Below are 18,321 nucleotides of genomic sequence, written 5' to 3'. Positions count from 1 at the left end.
AAGCTGTCCAATACTAAAGAGGTGAAATCAGGTCACATTTATATGACTTGTGTCCAAGATAAACTATGTGTATAAATCAAACTGCATATTCCTTGGGTGTATCTAATTCAATAAACATTAGTGCTTACTATGTTAAGGACAATGTGATAGGCATTGAGAATAATGGGAAATGCATATAGTAACATCTTTACCTTAAAACAAGCTTGAACTGCTCTACTTATAGTTTTGTTTTGCTTTTTTTTTTTTTTTAACCAATATTACTTTCAAGTTCTATCTCCCCAACTAGATTATGAAATCTTTGAAGGAAGGGATTCTTTCACTTTTGTGTATATCTGGTAGGGTCCTACAGAGTTAAGCAGCAGAAGCTAGAAATTTTAATGACATAGATGAAAAGGAGAGTAATTCTAAGTGGGTAACTGAAGAGCAGATTGGGAGGAGCAGAGCGAACAGAGGACTCTGTGGATGGGTGGCCCCTGAGCTAAGGGGCAACGAATGGGTGGCCCCATGCCAGGAGGAAAACAAGGAAGAGGAAACCATGTGCACCAAGTCAAATGCCATGAGAACATAGGGCATGGAGGGGCGAGTCACAGTGGTGGCGGACCGAGGCTCCATGCAGGCTGACAAGAGTGGGACTAGATCAAAGCCAGGGCATTGACAAGATGTGGGGCTTGTTCTGTAGTCAGTGGCTATTCAACATAATTTTTGTCTGCTTTTTATGTTTTAAGTTGAGCAGAAAAACTACTTTGTTTTAGAAAAATTATTTGAAGGGACTGTGCAGTGGAAACCAGGGAAGTGTAAAGAAGAATAGGAATTCTTGCTCCTGGAGGTTTGAAGGCAGGAAGATCTGAAATACAGAGGTGTCAGTGGAAAAAAAAAAAGGAAAGAGAAATTCCACACAAGGAGAAATGAGACTATGGGAGGGACTAGATGTTAGAGACTGGAACCTTCTGGGGTAGAGGCAGTAAGGTTTGGGTGACTGCTATTCCGGTGGTCCCTAAAGTGGTGACTACTTGCAGTCATGTGGTGACTACCTACCGTAGTCTGGTGTACCTACAGTAGTCTGGTGTACCTACACTGGTGAAAAAAGAAAAAACTAATCTAAGGTTAGTTTTTAACCAATGAGGCACTGTAAAATGAAGACTAAATAAAAACAAGAAAAGGTAACTGATGCTGTAAATTATTTCTTCATTTCTACACTGGTTCTCATGAACATGTGTTTTGGATATTTATATTGGAGAAGATATGACAATTCTAAAACTATAAGCTCCTTCAAAATGGTCAGACTTAAATGGAAGACTATATATCTCTATGTTCTTTCCATAAATGCCCAGTCATCAATAGGTTTTTACCTAAAAACATACTAATGAAGTCACTCACTCTTCTCCTGAGTGCGCTTCCCTCAGATAGAACTCTGTGATCCCACCTCTGGCAATACACATGTGAGGGTGTCAGTGGTACCTGGTTAGGGGTAGACAATCTTTTTTCACGTGCTCGCCTATGACCTTCAACACCAAGGTGGAAACTTTTTCTCCTGATGCTCTCATCGGATTCCGATTTGGACAGTTTCTCATTGTCTCCCTTTTCTTCCCCGCTGGAGAGTTTCTTTTGGTTCTTTTTCTTTCTCCTGTTTCTTCTTTCTTTAGCACTTTTAGAGCTCAGTTTGGATGTTTCAGAAGAACTCTCAGAGAGACCCATTATTCTGCTTCTCCCAATGCTGGTGTATTCAGCTGCCGCTAATGCTATTGCCTGTTGAACCAGAGAATACACACACAGTGAGTCAATTCCAAGAACTGCAAAATGTACCTCTTTACCACAAATTTAATTATACTGTGCACATAATCACGTCCCTCATACGGGAAGTAATGTTTCCTTTGCATCATGACTAGAGAGCTTATAAAATATATGTTTATCACTTCTCCTGCATTGTTAATAAAGCCATACTGTGTTTCATAATTAAACAATTATATACTATTACTATACTTATAATAAAGCAATTTTAAATAGTATATGTAGAAGTTTTAACTGTAGATAATTCTGGGACATAAAACTCATATCAACCATGTGATAAGATAATTCATTTGTATAAGTTGTTCAGGTATACAGTATAATTCAATATTATCAATAGATTCACACACTTCTATAGTTAAATGAAGAAAGAATTATTTTAAAATAATATTAATTATTACAGAATAATATATCAAGAAAATAAAAGACACTTTTAGGGATTACCCAGGAAATTCCTGCAATAGCCTAGTGTTAACCCTTTTATAAAAATTAAGGTTTTATTATTAAAAACCCTTGTAAAACCTTCCAACCCTTACAAAATTTGAAATTAAAGATATTGTGAATAAAAAGCAAGAATTACTCACAATCCTACATCCCAGGAATAACTGGCGTTAACACGTCTTTCAGTCTTCATATATTTTTAATGTATATCTTACATTCAATTTTGTATTCTATGACTTAATATATTATTATATTAACACCTTTTCCTGTCATAATATTCTTAAAACACATCATCTTATGGCTGAGTAATATTTCAAGACACAAAAATATTATAATCCTCTTAGCCACTTTCTAATTTTTGGAAATTTAAATGCTTTCTGATTTTTAATATTAAAATATTACACTGAACATCTTTCTGCCTAAAAGCTTCTCTGCATTACAGATTACTACCTTCCTCCCAATAGGTTAGATTTCTTGAAGAGATTTTACTAGGTCACACCATCAACTTATGTAAAATACTTGAAATTTTGGTTCTCTTAGTACAAACTTCCTCAAACTTTTCCACTGACGTACCCCTTTGGAGGGAGGAGTAAGGAAAAATCCACAAAAATTTGTGACTTAACCTAAAGTGGCCACAATCATAAGTATGATTTTTTCAACATCTCACATTACCTTAAAATTTTTGCAACTTTAACCAAAACTGATGCCCATTTGCTTTCTATTCCACAGTGTATTTGTTAACTCTAATATCAACATAATTTTCCCTAAGGACATGTGTACAACTGTTAGTGTGGGGAAATAACATCATAAATGTTTCGGGACTTTGCTTAATACCATACACACTGAGGAATCATGGGGAACAGGCTTAGGAAAAAGAGCTTAGAACATTCTCCATGCTGAAGTGAGCTGATTAAGGGGGAAGGTAGAATGAAGCAGATGTCAACTCTAACTCAATACAGAATTGCTTCCTTTGACCACACCAGAATGAAAATTCAGTTTATATGAAAGAATCCAGGAGAGAAAATCTCCCTGGGAAAGGTCGGACAGAGATTACAGGGGTTCTGTTGTTCCCCTTTGCGTGTTCACTTCTAGGAAGAATTTTAAACCAAATAAAAATACCTCCGCTTCCTCTTGCTCTTTTTTAAGTCGATCCAGCATCTGCTGAAATTCTAACTCTTTCTGCCTCGCTTCTTCAATGTTTGCCTGGTTCTGTTCTTCATAGGCCATGGCAACAACAGCCAAGATCAAGTTTATTAGATAAAAGGATCCCAGGAAAATCACCACAACAAAGAAGATCATGTAGGTTTTCCCAGCAGCACGCAGGGTCTAGGCAAAAAAGGAAATCATTATTTTAATAACACAAAGGGTTTTTTTTTGGTAAATCATTTCAATTTGAATGGCATATTAAGGCATGGTAAATCGAGCAGTTCTGTATAGTCTCATGCTATCAAAAAATAAAGGAATAAAATTGTATCTTAATGGAAAACAATCAGTATTAAAACACACACTTTTCCAAGACAAAAGTTATAGCAATGTATTAAGCCTGTATCAAAATTAAATATGGTTCTAGACTATGATAAGCTTAATAATAACTCTGAATTTTTTTCTCCCCTAGTCTGAAAATTACTCAAAAACTAGCTGTTTTTACTCATTTTCAAATTATAGGACTAGATAATTTCTATAGTATCACATTCTGATATATTAAATATTAATGTTTATGTTACCACAAGGTAAATAGCCTTATTAAATGAACTTATGTATTCAACTTTTACATATTTTTAATTAACACTAAACATTTTTAAATGTAATACATGTTAAAAAATTAAATTGTACCAACAGATATTAACTGAAAAATAAGTCTCTTTATCCTTTCTCTAAAAACTCAGTTCCTTTTTCTATCAGTATCAGTTGTTACTGAATTCTTCTTTTGGATAAATTCTTAGTAGTGGAATTCTTAAGTCAACAGGCATATTCATTTTAATTTTCATAGAAACTCCCATGTTAGCCTCTCCAGTGGTTCACAGAAATGTGTGAGAAAATCTGCCTCCCCATAGCTTAATCAGACAGTATCTTCCTTTTGATCAACTTTTTGATCTTTGTCATTCCAAGAGATGAAAAGTTATATGTCACTCTAGTCTTAATTTGCAGTAAAGGTGAGTATCTTTTTGCATCCTTAAACAGTCATTTGTATATTTCATATTTTTTCCTGTAAAGTTAGATTTCCATATAATTTCTATATTCATTTATAATATTCTCATAAATGAAACAGACAAAACAGGCTAAAAGAAGAACCTGTGGCAATCTGAGAAAGATCAGATCAGATCAGTCACTCAGTCGTGTCCGACTCTTTGCGACCCCATGAATTGCAGCACTCCAGGCCTCCCTGTCCATCACCAACTCCCGGAGTTCACTCAGACTCACGTCCATCAAGCCAGTGATGCCATCCAGCCACCTAATCCTCTGTCATCCCCTTCTCCTCTTGTCCCCAATCCCTCCCAGCATCAGAAGCTTTTCCAATGAGTCAACTCTTTGCATGAGGTAGCCAAAGTACTTGAGTTTCAGCTTTAGCATCATTCCTTCCAAAGAAATCCCAGGGCTGATCTCCTTCAGAATGGACTGATTGGATCCCCTTGCAGTCCAAGGGAATCTCAAGAGTCTTTTCCAACACCACAGTTGAAAAGCATCAATTCTTCGGTGCTCAGCCTTCTTTACAGTCCAACTCTCACATCCATACATGACCACAGGAAAAACCATAGCCTTGACTAGACGAACATTTGTTGGCAAAGTAATGTCTCTGCTTTTCAATATGCTATCTAGGTTGGTCATAACTTTCCTTCCAAGGAGTAAGCGTCTTTTAATTTCATGGCTGCAGTCACCATCTGTAGTGATTTTGGAGCCCAGAAAAATAAAGTCTGACACTGTTTCCACTGTTTCCCCATCTATTTCCCATGAAGCGATGGGACCGGATGCCATGATCTTCGTTTTCTGAATGTTGAGCTTTAAGCCTACTTTCTCACTCTCCACTTTCACTTTCATCAAGAGGCTCTTTAGTTCCTCTTCACTTTCTGCCATAAGGGTGGTGTCATCTGCATATCTGAGGTTATTGATATTTCTCCCAGCAATCTTGATTCAAGCTTGTGTTTCTTCCAGTCCAGTTTTTCTCATGATGTACTCTGCATATAAGTTAAATAAACAGGGTGACAATATACAGCCTTGATGAACTCCTTTTCCTATTTGGAACCAGTCTGTTGTTCCATGTCCAGTTCTAACTGTTTCCTGACCTGCATACAAATTTCTCAAGAGGCAGATCAGGTGGTCTGGTATTCCCATCTCTTTCAGAATTTTACCACAGTTTCTTGTGATCCACACAGTCAAAGGCTTTGGCACAGTCAAAAAAGCAGAAATAGATGCTTTTCTGGAATATCTTGCTTTTTCGATGATCCAGCGGATATTGACAATTTGATCTCTGGTTCCTCTGCCTTTTCTAAAACCAGCTTGAACATCAGGACGTTCACAGTTCACATATTGCTGAAGCCTGGCTTGGAGAATTTTGAGCATTACTTTACTAGCATGTGAGATGAGTGCAATTGTGCGGTAGTTTGAGCATTCTTTGGCATTGCCTTTCTTTGGGATTGGAATGAAAATTGACCTTTTCCAGTCCTGTGGCCACTGCTGAGTTTTCCAAATGTGCTGGCATATTGAGTGCAGCACTTTCACAGCATCATCTTTCAGGATTCGGAACAGCTCATCTGGAATTCCATCACCTCCACTAGCTTTATTCGTAGTGATGCTTTCTAAGGCCCACTTGACTTCACATTCCAGGATGTCTGGCTCTAGGCCAGTGATCACACCATCGTGATTATCTGGGTCGTGAAGATCTTTTTTGCACAGTTCTTCTGTGTATTCTTGCCATCTCTCCTTAATATCTTCTGCTTCTTTTAGGTCTATACCATTTCTGTCCTTTATCGAGACCATCTTTGCATGAAATGTTCCTTTGGTATCTCTGATTTTCTTGAAGAGATCTCTAGTCTTTCCCATTCTGTTGTTTTCCTCTATTTCTTTGCATTGATCGCTGAAGAAGGCTTTCTTATCTCTTCTTGCTATTCTTTGGAACTCTGCATTCAGATGTTTATATCTTTCGTTTTCTCCTTTGCTTTTCACTTCTCTTCTTTTCACAGCTATTTGTAAGGCCTCCCCAGACAGCCATTTTGCTTTTTTGCATTTCTTTTCCATGGGGATGGTCTTGATCCCTGTCTCCTGTACAATGTCACGAACCTATTTTTTATAATACAAAATAATCATTTTTGGTCTCCTTTCTCTTGAGGTTGGGTACTGATAACATATAGGTGAAAAGATAGAGCCCACAGTCCCCAGAAACGACATGTAAGTTGGAGGAGATGGCCACATGAATGAAGAATTCCACTACAAGAGATGGATGATGAAACCTGCAGTTGAGTTAGGAGAGGAAAACTTAGAGTCATGAATTGAGTCTTCCATTCCTATTCTAGTTTGCTCAGGCTGCCATAACAAAATCCTATAAATTGGGTAGCTTACACAACAGAAGTGTATTTTCTCATAGTCCTAGATGATGAAAATTCAAGATCAAAGTGTTGGCAGGTTTGGTTTTTCCTGAGGGCACCTTCCAAGTCCTCACTTGGCATTTTCTGTATGTGTGTGTGTGTGTGTGTGTGGTGTCTCTCACTCATGTCCTAATGTTTCCTTCTTATAAGAACATGAGATTAGTTTAGAACCTACCCAAATGGCCTCATTTTAAATTGTGCTCAGTTGCTTAGTCATGTCTGACTCTTTGCATCCCCATGGACTGCAGCCTGCCAGGCTCCTCTATCCATGGGATTCTCCAGACAAGCATACTAGAGTGAGTTACCATTTCCTGCTCCAGGGGTTCTTCCTGACACAGGGATTGAACCCACATCTCCTACATTGGCAGGTGGATTCTTTACCAATGAGCTACCTGGAAAGCCCTTCATTTTAACTTAGTTACCTCTTTAAGGGCCATAACTCTAAACATAGCCATTCTAAGGTACTGGGAGTTAGGACTTCAACATATGAATTTGGGGGAGATACTACTGAGTCCAGAACAAGTGTCCAAGGTAGTTAAAAGACAAAGCATGGTGAGCACAGGAGAGCCTGGTATTTAGAGCACTGTAAGCAGGGAGGCATGTGTGTAAAGCATAGAGTGTATAGCAGTGCTATGAGAAAATGTTATAGGATATTTCTTGCTATTTACCTAGGACCCCATGGGATGCTACATTCACAAAGAGGGAAAGAGATCTGGAGATCAAAAAGCCCGGAAAAGATAAGAAAATAATTTATGATATAAGAATGATCCATTCAAATAATACTAGAAATAGAACACACAGGACTAATACAATAGAGTTTTCTCCATTCTAATTTGAATAAAATATCTCATACATAAAGCTGGTTAGCACATACATCAGTTTTTTTGTGCAGTGAATACAATGAATGCTTCTCTTGGCACTCACCTGTTGGTAAAGGTTTTCCCAGTAATCCTGGGTCATTAGCCGAAACAAGGCTAAGAAGGCCCAGCTGAAAGTATCGAAGCTCGTGTAGCCATAGTCAGGATTTCTGCCAATCTTCTTACAGGTGTACCCTTCTGGACACTGACTACATGTGAGAAAGAATATCACAAGTCAGAGGACCTTCAGGATGCAAGCTGAAGAGTCTTACAGAGAAGTCAAAAACTCAAGATTTCCTTTTCAGGGGGACAATATTGAATAATTTTTAAGAACACACTTTTTGAAGTCAGGAAGAAGTGGGTTTCAACCCCATCCCTACTTTGTACTAGTTGCTGACTTTGTCAAATTACTTAAATTCTGCAAGGCCCCAGTTTCTTCTTTCCATGAGACAGGATAATAATACATACTTCCAAAGGTTAAAATTGTTTTTAAGTTTAAAAAAGATAATGTATGCAAATGACCTAACCTACTTCCTGTACATAAAAAACATTTGATAAATGGTAGCTGCTATTAGTATCATCAACAATCATCAAAACTTGAAAACTTTCACTAGATATCATATAAAAATTCTTATATTCACAAAGATTGATATTAATATACAGGTCTCTAATAAAACTGTTTCCCCAAATTATTCTTGAGGTGAACTAGAATCAACAACAGTCAACAGATAGCAATTGTATAAGTTCATAGAGATTTATAATTAGACTATTTGTCTTTTTAAAGTTGGTAGATTGGTATCCACAATGACAGATAAAAGGTGTTTTGATGTGTCTTTGGGAGCAGCAACTTTATCTTGTTTATTTTTATGTTCCCTGTGTACACAGAGTCTGGTCAAGGGATCTCTGGGCAGGGAGAGTGCAAGAACAAAGGCCCTACAGCAGAAATAAAGTTGGTGTATGGGAGAAACAGCAGGTACTTACATAAATATGACACCTTAAAATAGCTTTACCCAAGTCCATGGGGCCCTTTTGTTTAGAGTGGCCAAACTGTCACTGCATTCTGTCACCCATGAACTGTACTCGATGGGAGAATGAGTAGAATTTAGGGATGGAAAGAAAAGTTGATTTTATCACTCTTCTTTCTGGAAACAAGAAAGGCTAGAAACTATCCAAACAACTCTTGGTTGGGTTTTTTGGAAGTAACTTTTTTTCTACTTCCTTAAGATATATATGACTGGTATCTTGTTTTAATCCAAGCATACCTACATCTTGCTTTCAAAAGTATGCATTAACCATGATCGTTTTAAAGTCTGGACTCACCGTGGGACAGAATGTGTCAAGTAATGTCATGAAATATAAGAAAATAACATAGAATCAAAGGTCCTTCTTAGCAAACTGATTGAACTTGCTTTTTCTTTTTTTTCAGTCTTTAGACTAAAATTGAAACAAATATTACATACCCTGAATCACTGCTGAAACCACAAAGGAGAGCATCTTTGGATCCCTCCAAGTAATAAAAATATTCTGTTTAGGAAGAAATTGGACAACATCACATTATGAAGTGTAAGCTTTCAGAGTGGCTGAGCAGGTAAGTTAACTAAAACAGATATATTTACAAATACATTCAGGCCCGGCGATAGGCATTCATTTATTTATTGCATTCTTATAAATTCTCACTCAAAAAATTTTGATAACCTATTATGGGCCAGACAGTGAATATAATGACAAACAAGATAAATAAGATCATCAGTTTTATGAAGCTTTATGCTCAGGTAAGGGTGGAGGCTAGGGATGGCAAAGAACGCTTAACAAGTATATAAATAAATATACAAGGGATTTTCACATAGGGGAAGATGCCCTATAAAAATATATTAAGAAAGTGTGACAAAATGTGGCCCGGGAAGTCTTTTCTAAAGAGATGACATTTAAACTGGGACCTAAATGCTACAGAGAAGCCAGCTACTCAAAGATCCTGATGAAGAGACATCTTGACAGGGTAAAGAGCAGAATAAAACCCTAAGGTGGAAATGAAATTGGTATATGGGACAAAACAGCAAAATGGTCAGCCCAGCTACAGTGTAGTGAGTTGGGGGTATTGTGGTGGCAGAGATAGGCAGGGGCCATGTGGCAAGGCTTTGCATGACATGGAAAGGAGTTTGGATTTTAAGTATGATAGGAAGCAATAGAAGTAGGAAGTAGAGATACAAGACAATGTTGCTGTGGCTGCTTTGTGGGCTCTGGACAATAGGAGGGCAAGTGTGGAGGCAGAGATACAAGCTAAGAAACTACAGTGAGAGGTGACAGGGCTCCAGAGAGTAGCCATGGATATGGAGAGAAGGGGGTAGAATAAAGGTATCTATTCTACCTTTAGGAATGTGTGTGGGATGTGAGGAAGAGAGGGGACACGGGGATGTGTCAACTGGTCAGAGCGGTGCCAGTTACCTGGGATAAGGAAGATTGAGGCAAAGAAATGGCCTGAAGGAAAACCAGGATCTCTGTTTTAGCTGTTCTTTGTTTGAAATGATTACTAGGTATTTAATTATATTTGTCAAGTGAGTAAGTGGATGGATACGTCTTAAGGTCAGTGAAAGTATCGACTACAGTCAGGCCAAGGGGATCTGATGAGTGAACTCAGAGAGGAAGTGGAGTAAGGGAGGGGAGTGGAGGGCAGGAGAAGAGAAGGGAAAGAGCTCCAAGGATTCCAGAAGAGGAAGAACCGGCAAGGCAAAACCACAAGCAAAGGAAATGTATTTTCTGAAATTCTCTCATTGTTTACTCACTAATCAATATCTACTTACGACTTACTAAGTTCTGGAATGTTGAGGACATGGAACTGAAATAAATGCACATTTTCCCTTCTTATGGTACCCTTGGTGCCCATTTTCAGGTGTAAAGGAACTCATAACTCTTCCTTTATTCACTGTAACAACTTATTCTTAATACAGAGGGCTGATCCAAAAGTACATAGTAAAGGTATAAAGGATAAAAAAAACATTTTAATAGGGGCTCAACTTCCTATTTGACTCAAGTCAAAAAAAAAAATTAAAGATATCATTTGTAGCAGCCTCTGGAGCAACAGTAGAACAAAGACTCTGAAGTCAGATATACTTAAATTTGAATACCGCTTCCACCCTTTTGTATGTTAGTGAATTGTTTTACCACTTTATGATTTGGCTACTGCATTTGTAAAATGTGGATAGGAACACCTACTTCAAAGAGCTGTTGAATAGTACTAATATGATATTGCATGTAAAACACTTAACACAGTGCCCCACACTTTCTATATAAATACCCAAAGAGCAGCAGCTCTTATTAAATAACTTCAGGTAAGACTGACCGACTTACACGTCACCGTTTGGCATTATGCAGAAGCCACAAATCTTAGAAGACACAAAGCAATAAAGCCTCTTAGTTTTGGGAGAAAATTCTCACACTGTGCTTTAAAACAAAACAAAACAAAAATCCTGTGCCTCAGGGAGGGTGGGCATGGCAGAATGAGGATGGAGGAGGTTATCATTTAACTTTTTATCCATAAATCTCTGAGATTTTTTTTATTATGGAAAGATTACTTTAGAGTCATCCTTTAAGGTAAAATTGATTCATATTGGCCAATCACTGAGGAGTTGCTTTATAAAAGTGGGCTCTACAGCTGCCTGTATAGGCATGCCGCAGGGCTAACTATTCAATTCAGCGCATGAATGATGAAAGGTAAAGCAATGGGAAAGCTCACGCTGGTCTGGTGGAACACTTGAAAATAATTCCTAAACAAGTAAACAGTAAAGTATTAAGATAATTAGCCTCGAGAGAATTTAAGGTTAACATGTAATGGGAGAATGTAAGACGAAGAGAAGAATTCCTCTTCTGTTACTCCTAGCCAATGATACATCTCACACTTTTCTGTGGAAATAAAAACTCCTGGGCTTGACTTAATCCTTTTCTGATGAACACTGCAGCCTGCTCCTCCATCTTTCCTCCTGCTTCAATGGTGGAGATGTCTCTCCCCTTCACTCTTCCACTTTCTCAAGGACTTGCCTCTCCCTACGCTACTGAATTATTAATCCATATTTTACTACTCATTCCTCTTTAGCGCTAGAAAAATATCTCTATCAAAATCCACCTTAAAAAAAAAAACGCCAGCCACTGTCCCTGTTATTCTGATTCCCTTATAGACAAATGTCTTGGAAGAACTGTCTACACATACTGTCTTCTCTTCTTTCTGCTATCTTATTCACCCCTGTCACCACCTTAGGCCACCCCTGTACTCCTACCACTTCACTAAAATTTCTGCATGAAAGTGACTAATGATTCCCATGTTGTTTAAGCTAATGTACATTTCTCCATCCTCACCATCCTTGACCTTAACCTTAATCCTTGATCTTGCAGCATCATTCAACACAAGCTTTCCCTTTTTCTCAATCTACTTTCTTCTCTTGGCATCCTTACTTATATCTTTGCTTCTTGCTTTACTGGCCACTCTTTCTCTATGTCTTCTTTGAGGTACTCCTCTCTACCTGCCTTCAGACATTAGGGTTGTGGAGATTAGCAGCTTCTAGCCACCAAATTTGTTTTAAAAACCAGATTGCCCATTCTCTACCTACTTATAAACATCAGGGTTTTTCAGAAGAATGTGGGTAGGTGTGTACATAGCTTTTCCTTTTGATGAATACTTCAAAGTATTTATCTCCAAACTAGGCAGTTCCTCTGGTCTCTATTCTTAAATTTCCAATTGTCTACTGTCTTTCTCCATTTGGATATCCCAGTGACTTCTCAATTTTAATTGGGTAATAGTGACTTTCTCCTATAAACCTGCCCACTCTTCCCTCATTTCCCATTGCCACCTATCCAGATACTGTGGCCAGAAACCTAGATGAGATCCCCAAGCCCTCCTCTCCTCTTTAATCCATCCATGAGTTATATAGGTCATCTTGAACATACCTTTTTCATTTTCTGACTTCTCTCAAGATGAAGTCACAATGTTTTCCTGTTTGGATGACAGAAACAACATCCTACGGTCTTCAATATTTCAGTCTACCGTCCATTCTTGAGCAGTGAGCTCTCCATATGGCAAAAGTGATTAAAACCACTGCATTTAAAATAAAATCAAAACTCCTTTCCTTGGCTAAAATATCCTTCATGAAACGACCCCTGCCTTTTTCCTTTACTTTCTCTGTTGCCATTCTGCCTCTCTTTTGCTAAAGTCTAACCATACTGCTGCTTTCCCATTCTTTTTTCTTTCCCATTCGTAAATACATACTCTTTCCAGTCTTAGGGCTTTCCCACAAGCTCTTCCTTCTAACTCAAGGAACAGCCTCCATATACACTTACACTGTGTTATGGCTTCTTCTTATCCTTCATATCTCTGCTTAAATGCCACCTCCTCAGAGAAGGCTTCTCATTTAGTTCGTATCTCAGCCCCTGAGATTTACTTTCTTTGCATAGCATTTATTATAACTTATAATATTGTTATTTGTCTGTTCCCCTCCTTTTATTCTTTTATTCCCCCAAGAGGATAAGCTCTGTGGATGCTGGGTCTGAGGCTACCATACTCATTGCTGCAGCTCCAGAAACTTGCACAATGCTTAGCTCGAGGAAGCATTCAATAAAAAGACATGATAAACGAATGCTTGAATAAATATTACAGTGAGACCAGGCTTCTATGACACAACAAACAGGTGGGACATCAAACTCAGATTTAACACAGTAATCTCTGCTGTGAAAGTATATTTCAGACTAAAATCAAGAATAATATACAGAATTGAGGGAGATGATGGTATAAAATTTCACTCTTAGCTGTCATTCACTCACATGTAAACGCAACAAGAGGACACACTGCAAAATCTAAGAGCTTTTACTACTTCTTTCAAAAAAAAATTGCTTATAGCAATTCAAAAATGTTTTAAAAATCACTCAAACCATGAACTCAGGAATGAGACCAAGATTCTGAAAAAAGGACATAGTGATCCTAGTACATAAAGTCAAGTTTAAGTAAGTGCTGTAAACCAATTCATAAAACAGAATATAAATGTCAGCAATTACCTGTAAGATATATAAATTTTTATGGCATATAAATTAGAAATAAAGTCTTTGGGAAATATATACAATTTAGGATCATATTAATAAAATCAGAAGCTAAAAAAATTAAAAAAGGAAAGGAAAATTTGCTAAATTCCTTATCAAATACTGTTAGTAAAAAAAAATACATTAAAATTTTACTTTGAAAATCTTCAGTTTTCTTGTTTTAGGTTCCTTTTTTTTTAGTTTTCTTTATTTACAGTTTTTTCCTATATTAGCTAGATTTTATTTGCCTTTATATTTCTCAGTGAGTAGGAAAAACACACTGAGTTAAAAAAAAAAAAAGATGCATATGACTCTTTATTATTTAAGGAGAATTAACTCCTGACCTTTACTCCCTGATCCCCTTCTATCTAAGGCACTTAAATATCCATTTACCTCTGGATTCAATTATCTATTAACTTTCATGGGTTCTGTGGGTAACATCATACAGACACACTGCAGGTGTGAGACAGAAAGTACAATCTTGTCAGACCTCATTCTCACTCAAACTAATCAGCTTTGGTGCAAGAAACTGTGGTAGGAGATAACTGTTAGGAAACATGCAATTTATGCTTTCTGTAATACACTCAAAAATATATTTGTGAATTAAGTAGACTTCTGGGACTGTGTATACATATCATCTGAAATGATACCTACAGAACAAGTTCTGAGGAGTTAAACTTCAATGGTCTATTAGCTAGATTGAGGGGAGCCATTAGAAAGCTCTGTGAAACACATCATTGGTTATAATAGGAGGATAGAACTTAATATAATAGGATAAAGCTGAATAAATTTCTCTGCTTATACAAATCTTTAGAAGTATATTGAGACAAATATTTTAATATGTGATAATTGACATTATACCATGATTAATAATGTTATAAAAATAATACAAGTATAAAAATGTAATTGTGTTATTATATAATAAATCATACTATAAAAAATGTAAGCATAAACTATACAATAAAACTACAGTATATAAACATATAGTTCATGATGAAATCTAATGGTCAATATCATTAATTTATAGCTAAATTTCTCTACAGCCAAATTTATTCTTTTTATTTTATAGAAATTGAGAATTATGGAACTATCCCAAGTTTTCAATATTAGAGCTGCTAGAAAGCTTAGATCCAGGGAAATTTATGAAAATACAACATAATAAAAATTCACACTGTTGCAACTCTCTGTATATTTGAGTGGTTTTGAAATAATTAAAATGAAAGCAACATTTCATTGCCAAAAGAGAAAATGCTCTTAGCCTTATTTCAACCTATTAGCAACTACAGAGGTATTCTTACTTGCATATTCTTCTTCATCTAGAGTATTCAATATGTTTTCTATTGTTTCATTATTTGCAAGTGAACTCTGCACACATTTATGCTTCAGGTTGCCCATAAAGAGCTGCAGCCCAATCAGGGCAAACACGCTCAGACAGAACACAGTCAGGATCATGACATCTGAGAGCTTTTTCACAGACTGGATCAGGGCCCCCACGATGGTCTTCAGGCCTGAATACAGTGAAGAAAAGGTGTTCAAAATGAAATAAAGTTTCTAAATGAAAAACAAAAGCAAAATACAAGCTTTCCTAGAAGTGCATGCACTTTATCAAATCAATGATCTTAAATAACCTAGTTCAAAAAACGTCTACCAGCTCAAAAGGGGGATCTGCTGTTTTATATATTTTGTTTCTGTATATTGCAGCAAGTGACTAAAAACTTTAAAGTATTTCCAGAGAATAACCAGTCAAAATGAATAATGTGGTTGCTCGAATCATAGCCACACTCACTTGAAAAAATAACTTGTGTCAGTTCAGTAAATGTCTGTCAGACAAACCATCTCTTTATAATGACCAAAACAGAGGCTGAATTACAGGATACAGTGGCAACAGCTTTCAGTAAAGAAATGGTTTGTTGAGGAAAGAAAAAAGCATTGTGTCATGCAATCCTCCCCATGCTAATATTTTTATATCTCTTTTCTTCACTCTAAGAAAAGCAGTAAAACAAATTGAAATTTTTATTCCTGGATAAGCAAAATGGAAAATAAACTGTTAAACAGGAGGAAAAATTTCAAGTTGAGATGTTAACCAAATGGCCATCTTCATCCTCTAAGACTCATGCAATTGATTAAACTCAAAGGCTGACTTTTCATAACAATTACGAAAGACATGAGATCAATTTAATTAAAATTATGTTAAGATTAAGTTTTTATTGTTTTTTCCTTCAAAAGATCAAAGTCAGCCCTGGTGTTTAACCCCACTCTCACCTGGAATGACTGAAATTGTTTTCAAAGCTCGGAGAACTCTGAATGTTCTCAACGCTGAGACATTGCCCAGGTCCACAAACTCTGTCACATATCTGAAATAGGGGAGTTTATACACAAACACGGTGACAACACACACCCACACACACACACACACACACACAAAGAACAACTCCCAAATAGTTGGAGTTATGAGTGACCTAATGCTTCGCACCAGTTTCTTCTTACCTGGGATTACAGAAATAGTTTTCAAAGCTCTCAACACTCTGAAAGTTCGAAGAGCTGAAACATTGCCTAGGTTTACAAATTCTGTTAAATACCTGCAGAATTAAATCAGAGTTATTCAGAATTTAGATAGAGTCTATGATACTTACCTGTGCCTTTAGTCAAGGTGTTTCCTATGCTTGGAACTTCTTATTTAAATTTATAGTTCTGCAAATCTTTTGCTTCTATCATTACTAATTTAATTTGATTTGAGTCATTTGATGTGAGCAAAATGCAAATATTAAAATGGCTTCATACACTTAAATGCCTAAATAAACGATGAAATGCTTCAATGACTAGACCAATATTATGGTAATATCGATAATGTTCTACAAATCACCATCAGCAAATCTTAACAACTGTATGCTAATTAAAAGAAACCAGCCACAAAAGGCCACATATTTTAAGATTCCACTCATGTGAAATGTCTACATTAGGCAAATCCAAAGACAGAAGATAGATGAGTGTTTTCCAGGGACTTGGGGGAAGAAGGGAAGGAAAGTGACTGCTCTCTGGGATAATGAAAATTTTCTGGAGTTAGAGGGTGGTGATTGTTGCATAACTTTATGAACATAATATAAAACACCGAATTTTATACTTTAAAAAAAAGATAAAGTTTATGGCATGTAATTTATACTCAATAAAAAAGGAGACCCCTGAGAAGATGCAGCCTTCTTTGACACAGTGTTATCTTAGCAGGTGGTGGGTGGACCTACAGTAGTCATGGATGAAGGACAAAGAGGTGGGGCAGGTGTACAGAATTGGAGACTAGAAATCTCAAGACCCTTTCTATTGTCTAAATCCCTCCAATGAACACGTATTACCTTTACAATTCAAAATGACAGAGGGAAAATATTGCATTTAGGTTTGAGATTTTAAAACTAAAGAAATGTTCTAAAAAAAAAAAATGTTCTGACAAATATAGTTAGGAAAAGAGCAGCAATATAAATAAGCTAAAATTATATCTTAATGTGATATTTTTCCCATGAAAATAAACTGTAGATGCCTATGTAATATATACACAATGCATTAATGTTAGGTTCAGTATGCAGTGACAGTCCTTATGAAAAGATTTGCTTCTATATTTTATTAGTTCTTGAATAATATACATTAATAGAAAGAGCACCATGCTAATAATAAATGCCTGAGTTTTCTCTGTTTCTCTTATCGGTTTTACCAGGTATTAAATAGGAACTTGGGAAAAGTGTGACTCTAACTGCCACCACATATGCTATCCTTCCACATGCTGAGCACAGAGGAAGATCCTCTATTATAATGATATCATACATACATGTTTGAGTGGGAAATGCTCTTTCTGAAAAATTATTACCATTTTTTGATGATTAGTTTCCATGCAGTATCTTTTAAATCAAACTATTATATGCAGAAAAAGTCTGATCCCAAAGTTCTTTCTCACTGGGATACTGTGCTGTCTGAGATTTTCATGAGTTTGGAATTTTAAAAAATAAATACTTACGCAAAGACAATGACTATGAAATCAAGCCAGTTCCATGGGTCACGAAGAAAAGTGAATTCTCCTACACAGAATCCTCTTGCAAGGATTTTCACAAGTGACTCAAATGTATATATTCCAGTAAAAGTGTACCTAGGTAAAAGAGTCCATTGTGATATTAATCCATTGTGAAAAGAACATGGTACCAGGTAAGCCTTTATAATTATTTTTCTCAGATCAACCAAAGGAAGACACTGATTAGAGTATGGCTGCTGATTAAGGGGCCCATTCTAACTATTAGAATAAATTACAATTAAGATCTTTCCAGAAAATCTTGAAATGTATACGTCAGAAACACTCCCAGAAAGTAGAGGTATTTTAAAGTAAAGGTATTTACTAAGAACACAGGTATGAGATCTGCCTAGAAAATTCCTGTATTATTCCTATTTGAAATACATCCAAGGACAAGAGATACATGACAAGTCTAAGAACAGGCAGGGTATCTGGTAAGATCTTTTTTTCTAGAAAAGACTGTAACATGTATTATTCTTTTCTAATGTTAGCAGGTTAATAAAGGAGAAAAACTAATTGAAAATAAAGTAACTATAGAACATGGGAAGATAAT

At 36.5% G+C, this 18,321-nt stretch overlaps 1 protein-coding gene across 4 annotated transcripts in view; it reads right to left on the bottom strand.

Annotated features, from left to right (window-relative positions):
• SCN9A (sodium voltage-gated channel alpha subunit 9) overlaps positions 1 to 18,321 on the bottom strand; it is a 168,395-nt gene that overhangs the window by 70,130 nt on the left and 79,944 nt on the right. For 3 of the 4 annotated variants that reach the window (XM_025275646.3, XM_044934416.2, XM_044934413.2), the window contains exons 5-11: positions 17,721 to 17,849; positions 16,208 to 16,299; positions 15,019 to 15,228; positions 9,124 to 9,187; positions 7,731 to 7,872; positions 3,346 to 3,552; positions 1,459 to 1,746 (exon numbers count right to left, since the gene is read on the bottom strand). In XM_025275646.3, coding sequence (XP_025131431.3) covers positions 1,459 to 1,746; positions 3,346 to 3,552; positions 7,731 to 7,872; positions 9,124 to 9,187; positions 15,019 to 15,228; positions 16,208 to 16,299; positions 17,721 to 17,849 — 1,132 coding nt within the window. Of the gene's footprint in view, positions 1 to 1,458; positions 1,747 to 3,345; positions 3,553 to 7,730; positions 7,873 to 9,123; positions 9,188 to 15,018; positions 15,229 to 15,982; positions 16,075 to 16,207; positions 16,300 to 17,720; positions 17,850 to 18,321 lie in introns of all 4 variants that reach the window. The other variant, XM_044934418.2, reaches the window with a different exon arrangement.

The sequence above is a fragment of the Bubalus bubalis genome, chromosome 2 (genome assembly GCF_019923935.1).
Source record: "Bubalus bubalis isolate 160015118507 breed Murrah chromosome 2, NDDB_SH_1, whole genome shotgun sequence".
Classification (NCBI taxonomy): Eukaryota; Metazoa; Chordata; class Mammalia; order Artiodactyla; family Bovidae; genus Bubalus; species Bubalus bubalis.
The sequence above is the reverse complement of the archived record's forward strand: the minus strand, read 5'-3'. Positions and strand labels throughout refer to the sequence as shown.